The sequence below is a fragment of the Emys orbicularis genome, chromosome 17, assembly GCF_028017835.1.
Source record: "Emys orbicularis isolate rEmyOrb1 chromosome 17, rEmyOrb1.hap1, whole genome shotgun sequence".
Lineage (NCBI taxonomy): Eukaryota > Metazoa > Chordata > Testudines > Emydidae > Emys > Emys orbicularis.
The window spans coordinates 4,163,927-4,184,655 of NC_088699.1; the positions used below are offsets into that span (position 1 = coordinate 4,163,927).

General features: G+C 47.2%; 1 protein-coding gene across 1 annotated transcript; it reads left to right on the forward strand.

The window, feature by feature from the left end:
- Positions 1-707: 707 nt before the first annotated feature.
- Positions 708-20,316, forward strand: P2RX5 (purinergic receptor P2X 5). The gene is made up of 12 exons (XM_065418200.1): positions 708-844; positions 4,395-4,545; positions 7,952-8,023; positions 10,800-10,875; positions 12,590-12,686; positions 13,250-13,330; positions 14,569-14,707; positions 15,867-16,003; positions 16,802-16,895; positions 17,579-17,644; positions 18,923-19,005; positions 20,214-20,316. The coding sequence occupies exons 1-12, from the start codon at positions 708-710 to the stop codon at positions 20,314-20,316; spliced, it is 1,236 nt and encodes a 411-aa protein (XP_065274272.1).
- The last annotated feature ends 413 nt before the right edge of the window (positions 20,317-20,729 follow it).

A 20,729-nucleotide genomic window follows, 5' to 3' on the forward strand; every position in this document is an offset into this window, starting at 1 on the left:
ATTTACTTTTCTAAAAATATGTTTTGTAACCTGGCCATATTTATTTTTATGTTTTTCAACTCCAGTTGTTTAGCCACTTGCTACAGACAATCATAAAATCTGTTAGTCTTTAAGGTGCCACCGGACTCCTCGTTGTGTTTATAGAATCTGTAGGTTAGTCTTCTACATTGCTCTTTGTGCTGGGGGAGGGCGTTTCTGCCATGGTGAGATTTTGGATTATTCCAGATGGGCCAAATTCTCCTGACTTCAGCACACTCCCAAGGAAGTCAGTGAGAGTTTTGCCAGAATAAAGACTGAATAAAAGTGAGCAAGGACTTTAGGATTTGGCTCCTCAGGTTGAGAGAGAGAGAATACAGCTCTCTGGTTTTAAAGGCTCAGCCCTAAGTCTGTTTTAATGATCATTGTTTCTGGATTGTGGGGAAAGGAATGAGAGAATCCAGCACTTTCTGGGGCTGACAGAGTTTATCAGGGACTTGTGCCTGGGCAGGTGAATTCTTTGCTTAGGAGGTCAGTGAGAATCCCTTTCTTGTTACTGCAGTGCTGGCTGTAAGGAAGGTGCTTCTGCTTGCTTGACAGCAGCTGAGAAGGAGGGTGGAGATAGGCAGTTTTTTACAGCGATTGGTGTGATCAGGTTTCAATGCAAAGCACGTGTGAATAATCCAGTGCTGCTTTTTCGATCTGTCATTGATGCAGAGTGAGCAGGGAGAATGGGGCAGGTCGGTTGGAAGGGTCTGTGTCTGTCGCTTTTTGATTATAAAACCGAAAAATATGTCATTGCGAAGAACAAGAAGGTGGGAATTCTCTATCGAGTGGTGCAGCTGTCCATCCTGGCTTATCTGGTGGGGTAAGTGCGGTCAGGGTCACTCTGTGCATATGATACTGTTACATCGCAATGGAACTTGGTGCCCTGGCTGTTACGAGGGACCGTATGTACAGGCTCTATAATGCTTTACCTGCCTGAATATGAATGCTTGAATTTCCTAATCAAAATAGGGATTTTGTGTAATGTAAGAGGCTAATATCTAGATTCCCCCAGTAGAAATACTTAGCTTTCCCCTCCCCCATTACCATTTAAGATTATCATTAGGTTTAAAAATAGAGCAAATGTTATTATTGCCTTACGATGTATTATTTATATCCTTATTTCAGTATTCTGTAATTATGGTCCCAAGCCACTGTAGCTAACCTCTATTAGAAGCTGAAGTGTTTGTGGCTGTTATTGCTGACACTCGGGATGTGCCAGGTGAGGTTTGACTCCGTGTGACTCTATTAAATGCAGGATTCTGGGTGTGATAGTAGCTGTCTGATTGAACTGAGAGCAAAACGGGCCAGTACTGAGTGGCAAATTCCTTTGCTGAGCAAGCCGGAATAGGGGGCAGTGATGGGAATGCGGAGAGAGGTGGCATGCATGTCGATTCAGAGCAGGACTGGTTGGCATGGTGACGGCTCCAGCACTGCTCAGAGAGGATCCAGTCCTACAACATCCTGAGCGCCCTCATCTCTCATTGAACTCAATGCTTTGCGCCTCACAGGATCAGGCCCTGAATTACCAAGCTCCATGTCCCAACAGGCTGATGAATTATGTGTAATGCATGTGCTGTTCCTCCTGGAGTGTCAGGGGCTTCCCAGGATGATCTAGGATACTATTTGTAAGAGTCTTCAACCAAAAACACCAGCTTAGCTGTTTGTCCTTTGAGTGACCCCGCACCAAAACTGAATAAATGTAGCAGAGTCACTCTGCCGCTTGGGTTTATTTATAGAAAGGTGCACAGTTGCTGTCTGTGTGTACGTTAGTTAGCAGAGCAGGGATGGGTCTCAGAAGCATGTGTGAGCTGTTAAAGGAGGAATCCTGTAGATATGATACCCAGGGCCGGCTCCAGGCACCAGCCCACCAGGCTTGTGCTTGGGGCGGCACCTGGAGGGGGGCGGTGCAGTGCTCCGGCCGCCGGGGAGAGCGGAGCCCCGGCCGGGCACTCCGCCCTCCTCCCAGGGCTCCGGCTGCCCTCCCCCCCCGGCCGCCGGGGAGAGCAGAGCCCCGGCCGGGGCTTGCCGCCCTCCCCCCCGGCGCCCTCCCCCCGGCCGCCGGGGAGAGCGGAGCCCCGGCCAGGGCTCGCCACCCTCCCCCCAGGGCTCCGGCCGCCCTGCCCCCCGCGCCCTCCCCTGCCGCCGGCCCTGATGATACCTCCTCCCCTGAGAAAAGAGGATACTAAAGTGACTTCTGCCTGGGAGACATTGAAAACACTGGGTGAATGGGCTGTTCCCATTGGTGTGTATAGCCCCATGCATCTCTGTAGTACCATATAACTGAATGTGACTGTTGTGTTAACCCCTTTGCTGCTAGGCTGGGCTTGCATCTCAGGCACAGTGATCAATGGCTTTAGTATGATGATTTTATTATTCATCAGTGTGCATTCAGATGAGCAGCCCTGTAGCTCGGGCACATCTGCCCACACCGGATGCCCTGTCACATTCGAATGGGGGAAACTAGAGACCTGCCTCAAACTGGGTCACTGTCAAGTCCACACTGCGAAAAGCTGGTTTTCTTGGGAAGACGAGGAAGTTTGAGAATTTGCAAGGGGGGCGGGGGGACTTTCTTGGTTTATTCTTAATCTGCCTCTAAAAGCAGGTATGAGTTAGGCATGTGATGTTGCTATCCCCAGCCCTCATGGCAGCTGCTTGCACTTGCTGCATTCAGTGGCATGCTCAGTGCTCGGTGCATTCCAAGGGTTCCTACAGACATTGCCTGCTCCCCGCCCAGTGAAACCTGCAGTCTATAACCTGGTCATTTAGCTTGCCTGAGGTTCTCCCTGATACATTGTCTGGGTGACTGACAGCTGGCAGGCACCTCATTCAGTTCTGCAAGGGCTTTACGTCTCCATTCCCCCCCAAACCGTTGGGTCGTGGTGGGAATCAGGAAGGGAGGCTAGTTAGAGCTCTGGTGTGCAATGAGAGATTGCAAAGCTGAGGATTCGTTAGCTCGGGAAGGCGAAATCAGAGGGGACGGGACAGCAGTTTAAGACTGTGATGGGCCTAGTGCAGGGGTTCTCAAGCTGGCTCGCGACCCTGTTTTAATGGGTTCACCAGGGCTAGTGTTAGACTTGCTGGGGCCCAGGGCCGAAGCCCAAGCCCTACCACTTGGGGCCGACGCCGAGCCAAGGGCTTCAGCCCTGGGCTGCAGAGCTCAGGCTACAGGCCCCCTGCCTGGGGCTGAAGCCCTGGGCTTTGGCTTTGTTCCCTAGCCCCAGCTTGGGGTGGTGAGGCTTGAGCTTTGGCTTTGGCCCCCTATCCATGGTGGCCATGCTAAGGAGGGCTGCAGGTGTGATCCCTCCTCAGCTGTGCGGGTTCAGCTTCCAGTCCCTTGGGTCTGAGGACTCCTGTTCGCTACATAGTGTCTTGGTGGGTGGGACTCATGTTCCCAGTCTCTTGAGGAAGGTCTGTGCCACACACTGAAAGTTGTTCCTCATGCTGGCAGCGTCTGAGCCATCCGAGGTACGCGCGTTGCTCAGAAGATGGCATTGGTGCTGAGGTGATGGCTCCAGGATAATGGGAATATTCCCTGTGGATTTCTGTAAGCAAAAATCCCTGCCCACCTTCCTGGGCTGCATCTCCCTAGCAGTGACCTGCTGCAGGGCTGGAATTTTGTGGCAGGTTATAAAATGCATATTGTTTATCTGTGTGATCAGGCAGAGTCCTGGGGGCTGCGTGGCTCTCTCCAGTAAATACATCTGCCAGATGCCAAAAATGACTCTCCCAAAACAAATGTCATCTATAATAGGTGTCAGTAAATCCCAGGTATATAGCAGAGCAGGATGATACTAACAGATAGAGCGAGGGCCTTCACTCATTCCTACAGAAGTCAATGGGAGCTTTGCCTGGGTAAGAATTACCTGGGCTTGGACTATATATGCTACCAGATACGCAATACCACCCCCTCGACCTGGCTGTGGATGGTCAGCTGAGCAGGGGAGCTGGAGTCTGGAGGCCTGGGTTGTATTGCCAGCTCTGCCACTGAGTTAGTGTGATGCTGGGCAAGTTGCTTCCTTCACTTTTCCCCATGTGTAGAATGAGAATAATGATACTCTGACCCCTTGGCAAGTGCTGTGAGATTGACGGATGGAAAGTGCTGCACATTCTGTTAGCCACAGTATTTTGGGTGCACTGGAAACATTTAGGAGTTGAGGTCATTAGGGGATTTGCTGGACAGGTGACTTGCATCAAAGGGCTTAACCTAAATTTGGAGCTGTGGTTGAGAGGGGTTTGGTATCACTTGTATATTCTGATTTACCCTTGAACTGTGCTTTACCTTGGCACAACCCTTCTCTAGCTAACTTGCCACATTGGTCCATTTGGCTGGCCATCCTGGCTAATGCTGCTGCCTGCTGTGTTGTTCACAGGTGGGTATTTGTCGTCAAGAAAGGCTACCAGGACTCGGACACCTCCATCCAGAGCTCTGTCATCACCAAGCTGAAGGGTGTGGCTTTCACCAACACCTCGGAGCTGGGAGAGAGGCTGTGGGATGTCGCCGACTACGTCATTCCCCCACAGGTTTGCACAGCGGCTCTGTTGCTGAGTCCCCTTTGCTTTATTCCTCACTTTCTTTAGCTAGAAAGACTGGGGGCTAATTCCTGCTCGGTCACTATTGGCGACTGGAATGAAGTTGCCAGTCCCTGTAGCTCTGTGAATGCCCAGGAGAGGGGCTACCAGAGAATCTCAGCTCTGTGCCTCCTTTTAGCTCTTTCCAGCAAATGCTCAGCCAGCCTCCTCTCGGCCTTGGATGGATGTCAGGCCAGGGTGCTGATCCAGCAAAGCATTTAAGCATGTGCTTAAATTTAAGCAGGTGAGTGGTCCATTGACTTAATTGAGACTGCTCACCTGCTTAAAGTTAAGCACATGCTTAAGCAACATGCTGGGTTAGGCTCTACCTGAACAGAGCAGGCATGAGTAAATGCAGTGCCTATCTGAGGGGGAAGCCCAGATGAGGAGGCAGAGGAATCAGATGATGGTGGCGCTGAGTATATGAGTTGCTCTGGTTTAACCCTCCTGGCTCCTTGCTCGATTAATTCAAGTATCACACATGCCCATTTCCTTGGCCAGCTGTACCTGCAGATGTGGGCTGGCCCCTGTTTGGGGGCAACCCTTGTGAGTGCACATACTGGATAAGTGAGGACTGGGTTGGGAGCTGTCCGACTTGCACTCACCAGTGGCCGTTTGCACGTCCACTGTTGCTTGCACAGTCAGTTGCATGTGCACAAAAGCCTGTGCAGAAAAAAAAAGGGTGTGGGGGGGCACAGGGCTGAAAGTCTGACCCTTCCCAGTCTGTGACGGACTTTTACAAGACAGCAAACGCTGAGGCAGTGCAGAGGACAGTAAAGCGAGAGCAATGTGCTTGGCAGCATGTTGCAGTCCCTCTGTTGCTACCCTTTCTATGCCGTGAAGTTGGGCATGCCAACAAGAGCTTCCATCTCGTGCCCCAGTCTGTACTCACCCAGATTTGGCACCAGGGCTCTGCTCTGCTCACTAGCCCACCCGGACTTTACAACCAAATCTCACTGCTAATGTGAAAAACGCGGCCTCCAGTCAGACGCTCGGCATGAAACGCGCAATAAGATTCTGTGTGGTAAATGGTTGCACTGCCTGAAACTCTGTCCGCCCTAGGTGGTGTCCAGGACTTTCATGCCCACTGGACCAGGTGTCGGGTGTGTACGCCCATCCGCATGAACCAGGCAGGGACCCTGATAGTTATTTTCAACAAGAGTCATGCACCAGGCTTTGCCACTGGCCCTGTTACTATGTCAGGTTTCAGAGTAGCAGCCGTGTTAGTCTGTATGCGCAAAAAGAACAGGAGTCCTTGTGGCACCTTTGAGACTAACAAATTTATTTGAGCATAAGCTTTCGTGGGCTACAACCCACTTCATCGGATGCATAGAATGGAACACACAGAAGATATTTATACTTACAGAGAACATGAAAAGGTGGGAGTAGCCATACCAACTGTAAGAGGCCAATCAATTGAGATGAGCTATCATCAGCAGGAGAGAGAAAAAAACCTTTGAAGTGATAATCGAGATGACCCATAGAAGGTGTGAGGATATTTTAACATGGGGAAATAGATTCAATTAGTGTAATGACCCAACCATTCCCAGTCTCTGTTCAAACCTAAGTTAATTGTATCTAATTTGCATATTAATTCAAGTTCAGCAGTCTCTCTTTGGAGTCTGTTTTTGAAGTTTTTTTGTTGCAAAATCGCCACCTTCAAGTCTGTCACTGAGTGGTTAGAGAGGTTGAAGTGTTCTCCCACTGGTTTTTGAATGTTATGATTCCTGATGTCAGATTTGTGTCCATTTATTATTTTGCTTAGAGACTGTCTGGTTTGTCCAATGTATATGGCACACAAGAAGGGACTGTACTTTGAAAGGAGAGTGAACGGAGCTGGTAAATGCTGCTTCCCTAGGTCTCCAGAGCTTTTGGTTTATCCTTTTGATTATGTTCAAGGTTAATGCATTTCACTCAAACCCACTCCCAAATGCCCCAGATGCTGCTGGTTGCTGGCCCCAGTAATAATCGATGCAGCAAAACAGGATGTGATGTTAGAGCCAAATGTATTTTTAAAAGCCAAGTAATGTTCCACTAAATAAAGTGTATTTCATCGGCAAACACAGTGCATCAGAACCCCTCCCTGGTGTGGATATAGAACATCTCTTCCAGCATATTTAGCCATAGCCATTAATAATACAGAACCAGGATGCTTGTGTCTGTATGTCACTGCAGCAATTCAAATCTATTCTATCCTATATAGGTTCTTATCCCGCATCCATCACTATAGTGTCTGAGCACTTTCCAGTAGTGCATTAAGCAATGTGACCAACATCTGATGCACATGGTTTAGCCTGTCTGTCATCCTCTCTCTCCAGGGAGAATTGTATGTGCAGTGGAGCATTTTGTTTTGGTAGCGATTGTTTGTTTTTATGTGCCTGTTGCTCTGAGTTTATATTGGAGAAGGCAGGTCGGAGAAGTGCAGATGGCATTTGGAGCAGGAGGTGGTGAGAATTTGGGATGGTCCTTGGTTCTGGGGGCGTTCATTCCACAGTCTGGGACCAGCCCCCAAAGAAGCACTGTCTCCTGCACAGGTGAGCCTTACCTGTGTGGCGGAGTTGTTGACCACAATCTTTATCCTGGAGCTTTAGGCTCCTTTACACATACTTATTGAGACAGGCCATTGAGCCACCTTGAAGATAAGGACCAAGACCTGGACCTTGACTTGCTGTTCTATAGGACGCTAGTGTAGATAGAGTGGAGGAGAGTTGGCATTTCTTAAGCACAGAAGGCTTCATGCCCAGGTCTATCCCATTGCTGTAGTTCAGATGAGATGTGACCAGGGTGTGTATAACAGGCCAGGTCATTGCCTGCCAGGATGGGACGGAGTCTCCTCATCACCTGGAGATGGTAGAAGGCATTACTTGCTAGTCTACACTGGCAATGCTAAAGCGCTGTTGCAGCAGCCTTTAACGTGGCTTGTGTAGTCACGGCAGAGTGACTACACAAGCCACTAAAAAAACCCACCTCCATGAGGGGAATAGCGCCCAGCGCTGGTGCGCTGTCTACACTGGCACTTTACCGCGCTGAAACTTGCTGTACTCAGGGGGGTGTTTTTTCACACCCCTGAGCGAGAAAGTTGTAGTGCTGTAAATTGGCAGTGTAGACAAGCCCTTTGTGCCAGTGAGGATTCCAGGACCAGGAGCCTCCTAAACTATGGACTGAATCAGATTAGTGGGAAAGACTGATCAGCTGAAGACGCTACCACCTGAGAAGTGCTAGATAAGAACTAGGTTTTATTATTATAAAACAACACATATGCTGTGATGTTTTCTTATTAGCACTAATATTTTAAAGCAGATCCTAGGAGTTAAAAAGGGCTTATAAATTTTCTTTTCTTCTTCTTTTTTTTTTTTAGGGTGAAAACATTTTCTTCGTTATGACAAATCTGATTGTGACCCCAAACCAAAGGCAGGACACGTGCCCTGAGGTAGGAAGAACTGCCCCCACTTCCTTGACTCCCCCCCCCTAAAAATATGGATACGAATGGACAAAGAGGAAAGTTGAGAAACTTGAATACTTGAGAGGCTATGAACGTAGCTGGGAGGCAGGGGTTCTCTCAGGCCTGTACAAGAGTAACTCGACAAGGGAAGAAGTGGATTAGGCCTTGGGGAGGGCAGAATCAGCTAGCTTTATTTTCAGAGGTGCTAAGCACTTTACATCCTCCATTGACTTCAATGAGAAGTGCAGGACCTCAGCACCACTGAAAATCAGGCCATAACAGCGTACGGTCATTAGAAAAAGGTAACCTTTTAGCTAAGGGAGAGTGGTCATATGAGGAGATCAAGTGGAGTCCAAATGAAACAATCCTGGGTTTTGTGTAGAGAAGACTCTTGCAGTAATGCCAGAAGAACGAGCCCGTAGCCAGGGGTGGTCTCAGAGCACCCCCTCATGGCGTGAGGTAACCCTGCAGGCACCCAGCCTTATATCCCTATTAGTTCTTTACAATAATTTACAGTCAGGCCGGAATACTTAAAATAGGATCCCCCTTTCTGAGGTCTTATCTATTTAGTCTTCTCCCAAATACAAACTCCTTTAGCCCGTTGGGCCAACAACCCTTCTCCTTCATTCTGGACTCCCCAGCCCTCCTCCTGGGGCCTATGTGCTGATTCAAACAAGCTTCCTCTCCTTTGTTCAGGAGACCCACAGACGATCTCCTGGGGCCTGTGTGCTGTAGCCTTAAACCAGCTTCCCCCAGCTTTGTAGTTCAGTCCTTTTCTCACTGGGCACGCAGAGGGCAGCAGTCCTTCCGCTATGTGTCCATTGCACAATGTCTACTGCCCTCTTTCCCAGAGCTTGCCTTGGTTGGCTAGGAGAGAGGGGAGCCTGTCCCCATCCTACACTACAAGAGACAGTATCCTGGGTTTTCTGCAAACTCTAATTATTCCCCAAGATCACTTCCTCTCTCCCAACACTTACCTGACCCCTGGTCCCTGCTAGCCTTAAAGGGGACAGTTCCCCTGTTACAGGCCCCAACCTGAGAGGTGCTGAACACCCGCAGTTCCCACTAACTCCTGCTCAGCACCTTTCAGGATTGGGTCCTAAATTAGGCAAGGAACAGGAGTTCTTTCCAGTCCTATCATAAAAGACTCAGAGGAGTCCCAGTTCAATAGTGCCCAGAGCCTGAGCTGGTGGGCTGCTGTCGGTCATAAACATGTAGAAATGTTTTGCTTCATTATTTATCATCTCACCAGCATCCTTACTAACTTTGCCCTATCCTGGGCCAATTTTTGTAGCAAACACCAGCAGTGGTCAACCCATCAGGCAGTTGGGAAAGCCAGTGTGTTAGTAACAAGCTCTCAGGGCTGAGGGTCATTTCCTCTGGCTGGGCTCCATATCTGTCTGAAGAGGTCATCTGAAATTAAGCACTCTGGAGGCCTGCTAGACAACGGAACTTAGTTGGGTAAAACAACACTGCCCTCAAGTGGCCAGGCTAGCACAGCATGCAGAGATGGAAGAGGAATAAGAATGTGTCCAATCTAAGGGTACATCTATACTTACCTCTGGGTCCGGCGGTAAGCAATCGATCTTCTGGGATCGATTTATCACGTCTTGTCTAGACGCGATAAATCGATTCCGGATCGATCCCGGAAATGCTCGCCGTCGACGCCGGTACTCCTGCTCCGCGAGAGGAGTACGCGGAGTCGACGGGGGAGCCTGCCTGCCGCGTCTGGACCCGCGGTAAGTTCGAACTAAGATAGTTCGACTTCAACTACGTGAATAACGTAGCTGAAGTTGCGTATCTTAGTTCGAAGTGGGGGGTTAGTGTGGACCAGGCCAAACAGGATGTCTCTGCTTTATTTCAGAGTGAGAAAGTTTTTAGATTAAAGCAAAGGTGGCGTTATCCCATCATCTTAATAATAGTTTGTTTCCTCCTGCTTGTTTTTAGAGACCTGTGGGAGCCAGGGAGTGCAATCTGTTTTTCTCTCATTTTTCTCTCTCACAATTGTTCAGATGCTAGTGATTGGCATGGCATAAAAAAATAACATGATAGAGAGACCCAGTCCCTGGGTACATTACTGGTTTGTTACTGCAGGGCTGCTCTTGAGTGCTAGCATGCACACCCATTTGTTAAACTATAAATTTCCTCCAGGACAATGATATTTTATATGTTATCCCCACTGCATAAGGGATGAACTCGGTGGCTCTTTGTAAGGGTGACCTAATTACCCTACTGAAATCATTCTTGTAATCCTCATGGAAGTATGCCAGAGAGAATTTAGGGATTTCCTAAAGCACCTACGTGACCTAGGAGAACAAGGGACTCAAGTTTCTAAATGACTTAGTATCAGAGGGGTAGCCGTGTTATTCTGGATCTGTAAAAAGCGACAGAGTCCTGTGGCACCTTATAGACTAACAGATGTCTGTTAGTCTATAAGGTGCCACAGGACTCTTTGTCGCTTTTTAAATGACTTAGGTATTTTTTGAAAGTCTCACCCTATTACTGTGATGAGGAGGAAGAAAAACGTAATATTTTACTCCCCTATCAAAAAACTTGTTCATCCAGCCTGAGTGGATGAGTGAATTTTGGGAGGCTGACATGAGTTCAGACGTATCCCTTTCACTTAGTTCTTCACCCCCACAATGCAAATCTAAGTGTTTTTGGGGTGACGGGTACATGAAGTTCTATGTGGAGGAGCATTCCAGTGAAAGCACATCATGCTTTCTATCACATGCCTTACTTGCTGCAATCATCTGCTTTGCAGAGTACTGGCATTCGAGACGCACTGTGCAGCAAGAACAGGGACTGCCCTGCGGGGGAAGCTGTGATAGCTGGCAATGGTAAGAGATGAGATCATCCCCCTGCACTTCTTGTGCAATGAGCTTGCCTTCTGAGGAAGACAGTTCTCCACTTAAGAACTTAGCTTGAGAAGATGATTGGAGGAGGACGGAGAGATTTATGGGAGTCCCTGTCTCAGAATAACGGGGGTGTTGCAAGTCAGGACTGAGGTGTCTTGGCAGAGCTTTATGGGAGTCTCTCAGTGAGTAGCGGGATGTAGGTCAGGATTCAAGTGCCTTGGGAGAGCTTGAGAAAGTGGCCATAAAGGTGGACCCAGGACTAGAAGCTGGGGGTCCTGCAAGATGGAGATGCATCAGCAGAGCTGTGGGGAAATCAGGTGCCACACCTGCCCACAGTGCACATGGTCCTAACCAGTGTTCTTAGTCTTCTCTTTTCATGAGCACAAAGCCGACATAAATTACATTAATAATGTATTTTACCATTGGTAGCAGCAGCCGGGCAGGGTCAGCTGGCTAAGGCACCTAGACTGGGCCTAATAGGATTCTTGATGCTTGGCATTAGATGTATTGCAGAATCCCCAAGGATCTCCCCGGGGCAGAGATTTCACAGCATGTCTCTGGCTCTGAATGCAGCAGGCTGGGAGTCTGGCTCAAGAGGAGTTGCCCAAGGCATGTGGCATGAGTAACTGGGTAAAGAGCTGTGGAGGAGAGGTGTGCTGGAGTAGTGGCAAGGCCTGGGCACTGACCTGGCCAGTCAGCAAAAACTCTTTGGAGGCCTGGTTGAGGAAAGCGAAGTGGGAAATGATAGAGCATGAGTAATTCTGTCCTTGTGCTTTCCTGCACTTGGTCTGTGCACAGCAGGGGAGGGACAAAGGAGGAACACAAGATGAAAATGTATTTGCAACACATGATATCGGGAACACTCCCTTTTTAACAGGAGATGGCAAGATAAGGGATGTGTCCATTGCTCTCCCTGGGCAAGAGCCCTTGGCACTCCAGAGCCGTTGGGACTGTGACCTTGGGTCTGGGCCGTAACCCCAGGAGGTTTTTTTGTTTTTGTTTTTTGGTGTGTGGGGGTGTCACTGCATATCCTTGCACATCTTGCTGGTCCTGAGCCATAGATGTTCCTCCTCCCCTCCTCCCTGTGTGCTGTAAAGGGTGGTTGATGATTCACAGCAGCCCAGCTCTTGCATTCCAAAGTGACCTGGCTTTTCCAAACTGAATCAACTGTACCAGGAGGCCCAGCCTGAGCTGGGCATTATAGCATGGTCAGCAGTGCCCCCCAACAGCCCTGAGACTGAGGTCAGCAATTAACAAAGGCTCAAGGGCTCCTTGGAAGAAAGGGAACCCCTGGATGTGCCATGTTGGACTGCTGTTCTCTTGGGAGATGAAAGCAAATATCATGCTGAGCTGCTGGGACTGTCATGGTCCCAGATGTCTCCAGTCAGTAACTGAGAGGGAGCAGCAGTGACTTCACTCTCAACCATCTTTATTTGAGATCACTGACTTGTTTACAGCCCATTTAAACAGAGCTCTGCTAAACCAAATGGTTTACAGTCACCCTGCCAAGATACCCTGAGGCTGCTCAGAAGAGCAACAACAGAGCAGTTGTTCAAGCAGGGAGAGAACATTTCACAGCTGGGAGGACTTAGGGTTACAATGAAGACAAAGTAACATTTAATCTGCCCTAGTGGGCCAGGGAAAAGGGAGGTGCCAGCCTTGAGTGACCTTTTCCATGACCTTGTCTGCCCCACAGGGGTCAAGACTGGCCGCTGTTTGAAAGTCGGGAGCAACACCAATGGGACGTGTGAAATATTAGCGTGGTGTCCGGTGGAGAAAAAGTCCAAGCCCAAGTATGTTCCCCTTCTTGCACTGTTATTGAGCATGAGTTGCCTGGCTTTTGTCTTATTTTGAAGCATGACTTCTGTTTCCTAACAAGCAACTGAAGATAAGTCGCTGGGTTGTATTTGCAGAGATTCCCGTTGGCTTGAACGCACGAGGTTAGAAAACATCTGCTATGTTTAAAATGTGTCAGGGCAGCAGGAAATTCTGCATGAGGGTGCCTTGGGGCCCACACCTTGCTCCTTCTAAAGATGGTGCACATGCTTCTTGCAGGGCATCTTCCAACCCTTGCTATTCCCTGACTCCCTCTAACACTGCCCTTTTCTCAAACAACTCACTGACAAAACACGACAACTGAGGGAGGCTGGCCAAAGGGGAAGAGTGTGGAACAGAACTGCTTCTCAATAGGAGCCAAGGGTCTGGGAGCAGCAGCCCTTTCTCTGTCTTCAGGGGGCATTCTGCAGGATTGGACTCCAATTCTGCTTATTACATGAACATGTCCGTTAAATGTCTAAACAATGGGCAGAAGAACAATGACTATAAAGCCAAGAGAACTTTGCCCCCTCTCTTTCAGGAAACCGCTTTTAGCGACTGCAGAAAACTTCACCGTTTATATCAAAAACTCGATCCGCTTCCCTAAGTTTAAATTCTCCAAGTAAGTGTCTGCCTGTCTCTGTTTCTTTCTCTCTCAGCAACCTTTCTTTTGTCAATAATCCAAATGGCTTCTGTGTTTTTCTCCTCAATGCATGTGGGCATGTGATCTGAGCACTCCTATCTAGGATGGTGACTGTTTCCTGTTGGTAACCGGAGGACAGTATTTGGTTTCTGACTATGTAGGAGCAGGGAAGGTAATGAAGGATTTGAGCTTAGGGGAAGATTTTCAGTCTGGTGAGAGCTTCGCAGCCAAACAGTGGCTGGATTTAGACTGTCAGTCATGGAACGTAATCTTTGACAGCTATCTGGCTATGTGTATGCAAGCTGTCATTGCACTGACCAATGGGATGAATATGACCCATAATTTCCATCACAGGATTGTTATTAATCTAACTGAATAACAAGCCCATGTATATGAAAATAGGGGTATTCCCCTCTCACACCTAGAGTACAACTGGGCTGGCAGCCTATCTAATAGCCTACATGATCTAAACCCAGCATGTCCATCAACCAGCAATATTCGGGGGGAAAGGGGAGTGGACTACTTGGGCCTTGATTTAGAAAGAAACCAACTCCGCAAGCTGGGGGAAGCTGATGGGGAATAGCGTTTTCACCAATTAGGTAAAAAATAAGAACATTTTGCAGTTTCACCCCAAATTATTATGCTGTAAAAATGAAATAACCTGGGCAAGTTGTGGGGAAAATGCTGATTTTCAATTTTCCACTTGTAAGGATGGGTGTGAAGGTAGGAACAGGAGATATTGGCTGTGGCTCTACTTACAGAAACCTCTATCGAAACGAGCATTTTCACATCACTGCTCTGGGTAGCTTCAGTTGTGCATTTCTAGCATGTTGTTATGAGAGAGAGCACGAGATAGAATTGCAATGGGCGGCTCTGCTTAAAATCGGAAGGAACAATCCAGGTATGGTTCCGAAAGTCACCGCCTAAATGGATCTTTAGAGCTTGATCTTGCCATCAGTTCTGCATGGGTATAAGTCTGCCTGCGTGGATCTGTTTGCGGGGTTTGTTTGCATCCAAGCACAGCAGGATGCATTCATTGGGGGTGGCTGCAGAGATGCTCACAGGACAATAGGGTTAGTGGCACGAATGCCCTTTCTGTCCTATTGGATTTTTATGATGGGTGTTGAAGAGGAGACTCATCTCTGTGGCCTTGGAAGAGAATCTGTAGGGCAGGCAAAGAGAAAGGTCAGACTGGTTCTGTTGTTTCCCATATGCAGGACTAATGTGCTAAACACTGATAATGACTCCTACCTGAAACACTGCCACTACAGTTCACAGCACCTTTACTGCCCCATATTCCACCTGGGCAAACTCGTGAGCTGGGCTGGGAACAACTTTCAGGACATGGCATCTGAGGTATGAACCTTCCTTATTCTCCCATACACCGCACCAGCCAAACAAACATTCCTCTCTGGGAAAGCTGATAATCCTTCCAGTGACCAAAACTCTTCCCCTTCCCCCCATGGGGACTTCTCATTTCCAGAACTATGGCAGGTCATTGAGCTTTAAAATCATCTTGTCTCTTGCCTATAATAACCCCATGGAACTGAAGTATTTCCACCTGCCCAATTCTGCGTTACTGCAGGGTACCTTGTACATGTCTGGCTGAGCACCCTGGTTTGTTACTGTTGGGCTGCGCATGAGTTGCTCACAGGATGTTTTTTTTTAAAACACTGTTGAAATGTCAGTTTTGGATCTATGTAAAGAACTCCTGGACCTTGCATGTTAAAATGTCACCATACCTGCCACAGCCAGCTTTAACAGTGTCCCTTGAAGGACAAGGTGGGTGAGGTGATATCTTTTATTGGACCAACTCCGGCTGGTGAAAGGGACAAGCTTTTGAGTTACACAGAGCTCTTGTTCAGGTCCCTTGAAGGACTACATTTAACTATACTCCCTAAAGGGAATGTAGCTTTCATGAATACCCCATTGACTGGTGCTTCCAAGTCCAAAGAAATACAGAATATTTTACTGTTGGTGCTTAGGGTGAAATTCACCCCTGTACAGAGGAGCCAGCACAAGACCTAAGCCCCTCTCAAGTCCCCGCACAATTAGGGTTAAGTGCTACACAGACCTCATGCTGGCCCTCTGCACAGGGCAGAATTTTACCCTTCGTGAACAAATATCCATTTTGCTAAAGTGAACACGTCAGCTAACAGGAACTTAATGAACACCCTGGGCATGAAAATCCTCATTACAACAGAGAGTACAGATGGGGGGTCCTTCTAGGTGGGGTTGGGGTTGGTGTCAGGGCACTGTGAGGAAGCTCTCAGTGAAACTGTCTCCAGATGCCCAGCATGGGAAGAGCCAGGGTGACTGTAGAAAAATATGATTAACCTCAATTGCCTAAGTTTGGCTCATCCTGATCTGAGTATGAGTTCAGGACCAGGGGAGCCTACTTCTCTTTTATCTCCCTCAAGGGACACTCGGCAGAGGAGCAGACATGATTTAAAAATGAACAAACCAAGCCAAGCTACAAACAAGCACACTGAAAACATGTCTCTCTTTCGTTAAGGGTGGTGTGATAGGAATTCAGATTGAATGGGACTGTGATCTTGATAAAGCTGCTTCTGAATGCAACCCTCACTATTCTTTTAGCCGTCTGGATAACAAGTTTGCAGAAAAATCCATCTCCTCTGGATACAACTTCAGGTAATCAAAGGCAGTGATGGGAGTGGGTACCACTGTGTAACTCTCAGGCACAGGGGCCCTTGAAAATGCCACTGTAACAGTATCAGCTCATAGGTTAAATCAGATTCTGTTCCTAACTATTCCTGGCTAACTATTTCAGCTGCGCCTATGCCGGTTCTCCGGTATACGGCCTTTTAAAATGTTCATCACGGTTTACTTACACACACACACTCTCTCTCTCTCTCTCTCTCTCTCTCTGCAAAGCTAGTACCCTCCACACACCGCAGACACCGAAGTCTTGATGTATTTGCAGTGATTCCTAATCTAGAATTACAAAGATTGTCTATGAGTTTTGCTGAGTCTTTCATATTCTGCATTAAGCACTGCTCCTGCATCATCACCCCCACCAGGGTCAGCCAGCCACTGAGAGTGATCCATGGGTTCCAGTCATGACATCGAACAGGTGTAGGGTTTTTACCTTCCAGTTTCCCACTCTAATGATAAGGAAATGTACGCTGAGGCCATTACAGTGATTTCAGTGGGCTTAGAGCTACCCAGCAAGACAGGCTTTCCCATTAGTCTGGCTAAGGCTAGAAATGAAACATGATGTCAAGAACTGGCTGATACAGAACCCATCCACATGCTCCTCTGAGACCTCAAGTTTAGGACAAGGTCATGCTTGTTAATCAAATATACCCCGGATTTTTAAAGGGAAATATACCTAGATTTGAACAGAGAGGGTGAATTCAAACTTGTTCTTACATGAGGGAGGCAGGGGACTGGGTTAAAATCAATGTTCTTGCATTCTTTGCTTTCTAGATTTGCCAAATATTACAGGGATGCTGAAGGAGTTGAGTACAGGACACTGATAAAGGCCTACGGAATACGCTTTGATGTGATGGTGAATGGCAAGGTGAGGAGCCTATGCCAGGATATTTCTGGTCCTAGAAGAAATAAGGGTGGAGTCAAACTTTTGTTGTTGGGTAGGTACCACAAGAGTGGGGAAGGGCAACCCTAGGGCGAAACCACCCCCTTGTTTGTGATGGGGAAGGATTCTTGGCAGGCAATGTTTCATTGGCACTAGCAAGTTGACTTGATACACAAAGGGAAGAAGAGAGTCTGGAGTGAAGCTGAAGGGATGCCCTGGGCTGCTCAAAGTAAGATCAATAGATTAGTCAATATCAGCCTGCAGGATCCTCTCTACACCTCTCATGCTCATTGAGGAAACTGGTCCATGTGATGTTCAGCAGTGCGAGGACTATGGAAGCTATTATTTGGTTTCCCTGCCAATACCCACTGTAGTATGAGAGTAGAGCTGGAGAAAGAGGATCAGCATTCAGGAGAGACCTAGTCTGGTGTGACGTCACAGGCTCAGGAAGGCAAGCAGGGCCAGGCTGCTACCAGACAAACACATGCCTCTTAGAATGTAGCACTAGTCTCAAAGCATGCTCAGTAACTCTGCCTGGTGGCTTCTATCACGTATTGCTAACCAAACACATGCATAGAGCCAAATTTACCCTACGTGTAACTCTATGGCCATCAGTTCAGCTTGTGGTAACTGCTCGGCTAGCACTAAGTGTTTTATATTTCTTTCAGGCAGGTAAATTTAACATCATTCCAACGATAATCAACGTGGGCTCAGGACTCGCGCTTATGGGTGCAGTAAGTAAATGTATCATCCTCTTTGGGGATGAAAGAAAAGTATCAGAACCTGAACCATGTCCAAATCCTGTGGTTGAGATGTTTCCAGGATAAACAGTTTGCCTGAAAAAATAGTCACGTTCTTTAGAAAGGCTGATTGGTTGGGTTTGTGCCTTTAGAAGGGAGCCATCAGTTAATACACTTTGTGCTGTGGGCACCCCAGCATGGCAGAACACAGTAGGGAGAATAGACACTGCAGTAATGAGCACAGTATAAATGCTTAGTTTATAAACGGTGCCATAGACTTTCAGTTTTCCTCCTTTAACCAGTGCCCACTGCAAATCAGATCTACTATTGCACTTGAGAGATGCAACACATGGCACAAGGAAGCAGCTGTGATATGTGGACATCTCTTAGCTCAGATACCATGGTGATGACTATGGTGTGAAAGCCTAGACAAGGCAAGATTAATCCCATTATCACTGAATTATTATTACTGAGTAAACTTTACAATAAGCCTCCTATGAATTGTGACTTGGTGTCTTTTTTTTCTCGTTTGTTCCATTGTCTGAAACCAATTTGGGCAAGATACTCCGCCTGAGGGAAACTGGCATATTGCTGTGTTAATGAATAAAAGCTAAATAGAATCTCACTACATTCCTGGTCCATATGTAGAAAATGAGGATGTTGATGTTTGTGAACCCGGTGTGTTTTCCATGCCAACATGAACCTTGGGCAAGTCACGTACTTTCTCCATGCCTCAGTTTCCCATCTGCACAACTGGGATAGATAATACCACTGTCCTGCCTCACAGGGGTGTTGTGTGGTGCTCAGATGCCCTGGAGCTATCTAATTAAGTGATATCTAGTAGCCTAGGGTATTCTGGCCCTATAAAGTGGAAACAATTGCTTTGCTAAAGCTTTTCACATGCAAGGTTGGGATTGAAGACATGATTATTTGTTCTGCACTAGTGCCTAGAGTTGCCAGTCAGGACCCCAAGGTGCTAGGTGCTGTGTACACATAAGGCAAAGACAGTCCCAACCTCAAAGAACTTACAGTCTGAATGTGAGAGAACAAGGTGACAGTGGGAGGATCATGATTACCATAATAAGCAACAGTCACGGTACACTGGCTAAGAGTAGCCATTGTCAAACATTTTGTAGGCTTCACAGCACAGGTGAGTTTTCAGGAGAGATTGGGAGGAGGATAATGTAGCGGCTTTGGGGATTTTTACAGGGAGATTATGCATATGCTTTCAGTTGCTTATTACAGTAATGTGCTGCCTCCAATATTTTGCAGGGGGCTTTCTTCTGTGACGTGGTGCTACTGTATCTGATGAAAAAGAGCAACTTCTATCGAGGCAAAAAATATGAGGAAGTGAAGTAAGTGGGACTCTTGTTGCATTTATGTGTGTAGCATTATACTGTCCAATCATCAAATGGACAGAAATATAGAAAAACAGGACATTTTAATTGCAGAGGGAGGGTATTTGATTCCAGGAAATTACACGCATACAGATGAGTATAGCCAAGCTGCTCCCTCCATAAGTCATTGCTGGAGTCAGGGAAATAGGGAAGCTGCTGTGTCATTGTTCAGGCTGCAAATGGCTCCTGGCTCTCCATCCATAATGATGCCAAATGGAATCAATGGCAACTACTAAAAGCCCTGGATGCCTTTTCCTTTCACTTATAAAGATGAAAATCAGAACTCCAGCCTGAGAGCTGCTATGTTAAAGGGTGGCTTCAGGGCTAAGCTAATGTAGGCCTGGCTGGGATGCAAAAGGGGCCATGTCCTCTCAGTTACGGCAGACTTAGACCCTGTAGATCCATTTTCTGGGCCACTGGAGTTCAGCCAACTGAGAATGGCAGAGTGAGTCACTCTGCTGCACCAGCGTCCATCTGATAAAACCTCGAGTACACAGTTCCTGTAATAGAACATTGTCACAGTGTCAGCGCTCCATTGCTTTGAACCCTGAAGTCTGAGCGTCACGTTGACATTTATTTTTCATGTAGCATCCAAGGTCCTTTTGATTATATTTGTGTGCAATCTACTTGAATTAACAGGGAGTTTACAGATCTATATCAATGGAACAACTGACCCCTCTGTTTCAATCATGAAGTTGCCAGAAAATTGTGGGAAAGATTTTTTTTCTAAAAGACTTGACATCACACATTCAGTGTGAGTGAGCTTCATGGAATAGATAAGGTTATTTGTGCCTGTGGCTATGTGCGGAGCTCCAATTAGAGCTGCAGCAAGGTGCCCTGAGGCCATTGTGGGCATTATGCAAAAATCTATGACTCAACGTAGCTTCTGTGATGCACAAATGGACCTTAAAAAACAATCAATTGAAACAACAAACGTTTGTTATAAACACTTATAGTTTAGTCAAAACAGACTACTTATGAAAATGGCTCAGTTCTGTCCATTAGCCAAGCCAGGGAGAAATTTACCCATCTCCAGAAGCAATGGTTTAAACATTCTTTGTCTCTGTCTCTTAGAAATGCTGAAGGTCCCACCAAGACTCCTCTTCTGCTTCACTGCAAGGTAAATAAACGTAAGGTACTGCCATTCTTGCCTTTTGTTCCCACAGGTCCAGTTCAAGAAAGTCTTTACCAGGTGGGAATGGGAACCAGAACTCAGAATCGCTGGCTACATTAGAGCAGCTGAGACAACTACAGACAGTTGAGACCTAAGGGTCTGTCAATTGGAAAACATGTTCCATAAAGACTACGATGGTAAAACACAGCAACCAAACTTTGAGGTGGAGACAGCCATGGTCAGGTCTATTGTATCATTTGGATGCCCAGAGAAGAGGTCAGTTATAGCTATTCTGTTCAAGAGAGCAGTTTGCTAAAAATATCACACCTTCTGACCTAAGGCACTCTTCCCTATCTTGAGTTGGGGACTCCTGTGTCATTGCTACAGAACTTTTGTATTATAAAGAAAAATGTAGAAACAACCAGGCAACATTTTTATATGCACATAAATAGATAACCAGCATTATTCTGCCGCCCTGCATTGCTTCTGCTAGTGAAAGGTCAGTGACAGAGACACATGGCATTTGACATTGTTAGGAGAGTTGAGGTTGGGAAACCAGAATCGCCTT

Excerpts from the sequence above, each read along its gene's own strand:
- P2RX5 (XM_065418200.1), top strand. The coding sequence starts at position 708 with ATGGGGCAGGTCGGTTGGAAGGGTCTGTGTCTGTCGCTTTTTGATTAT. Across the intron at positions 17,645-18,922 it reads GACTCGCGCTTATGGGTGCA|GGGGCTTTCTTCTGTGACGT; the intron begins GTAAGTAAATGT and ends AATATTTTGCAG. Across the intron at positions 19,006-20,213 it reads AAAAAATATGAGGAAGTGAA|GTCCAGTTCAAGAAAGTCTT; the intron begins GTAAGTGGGACT and ends TTGTTCCCACAG.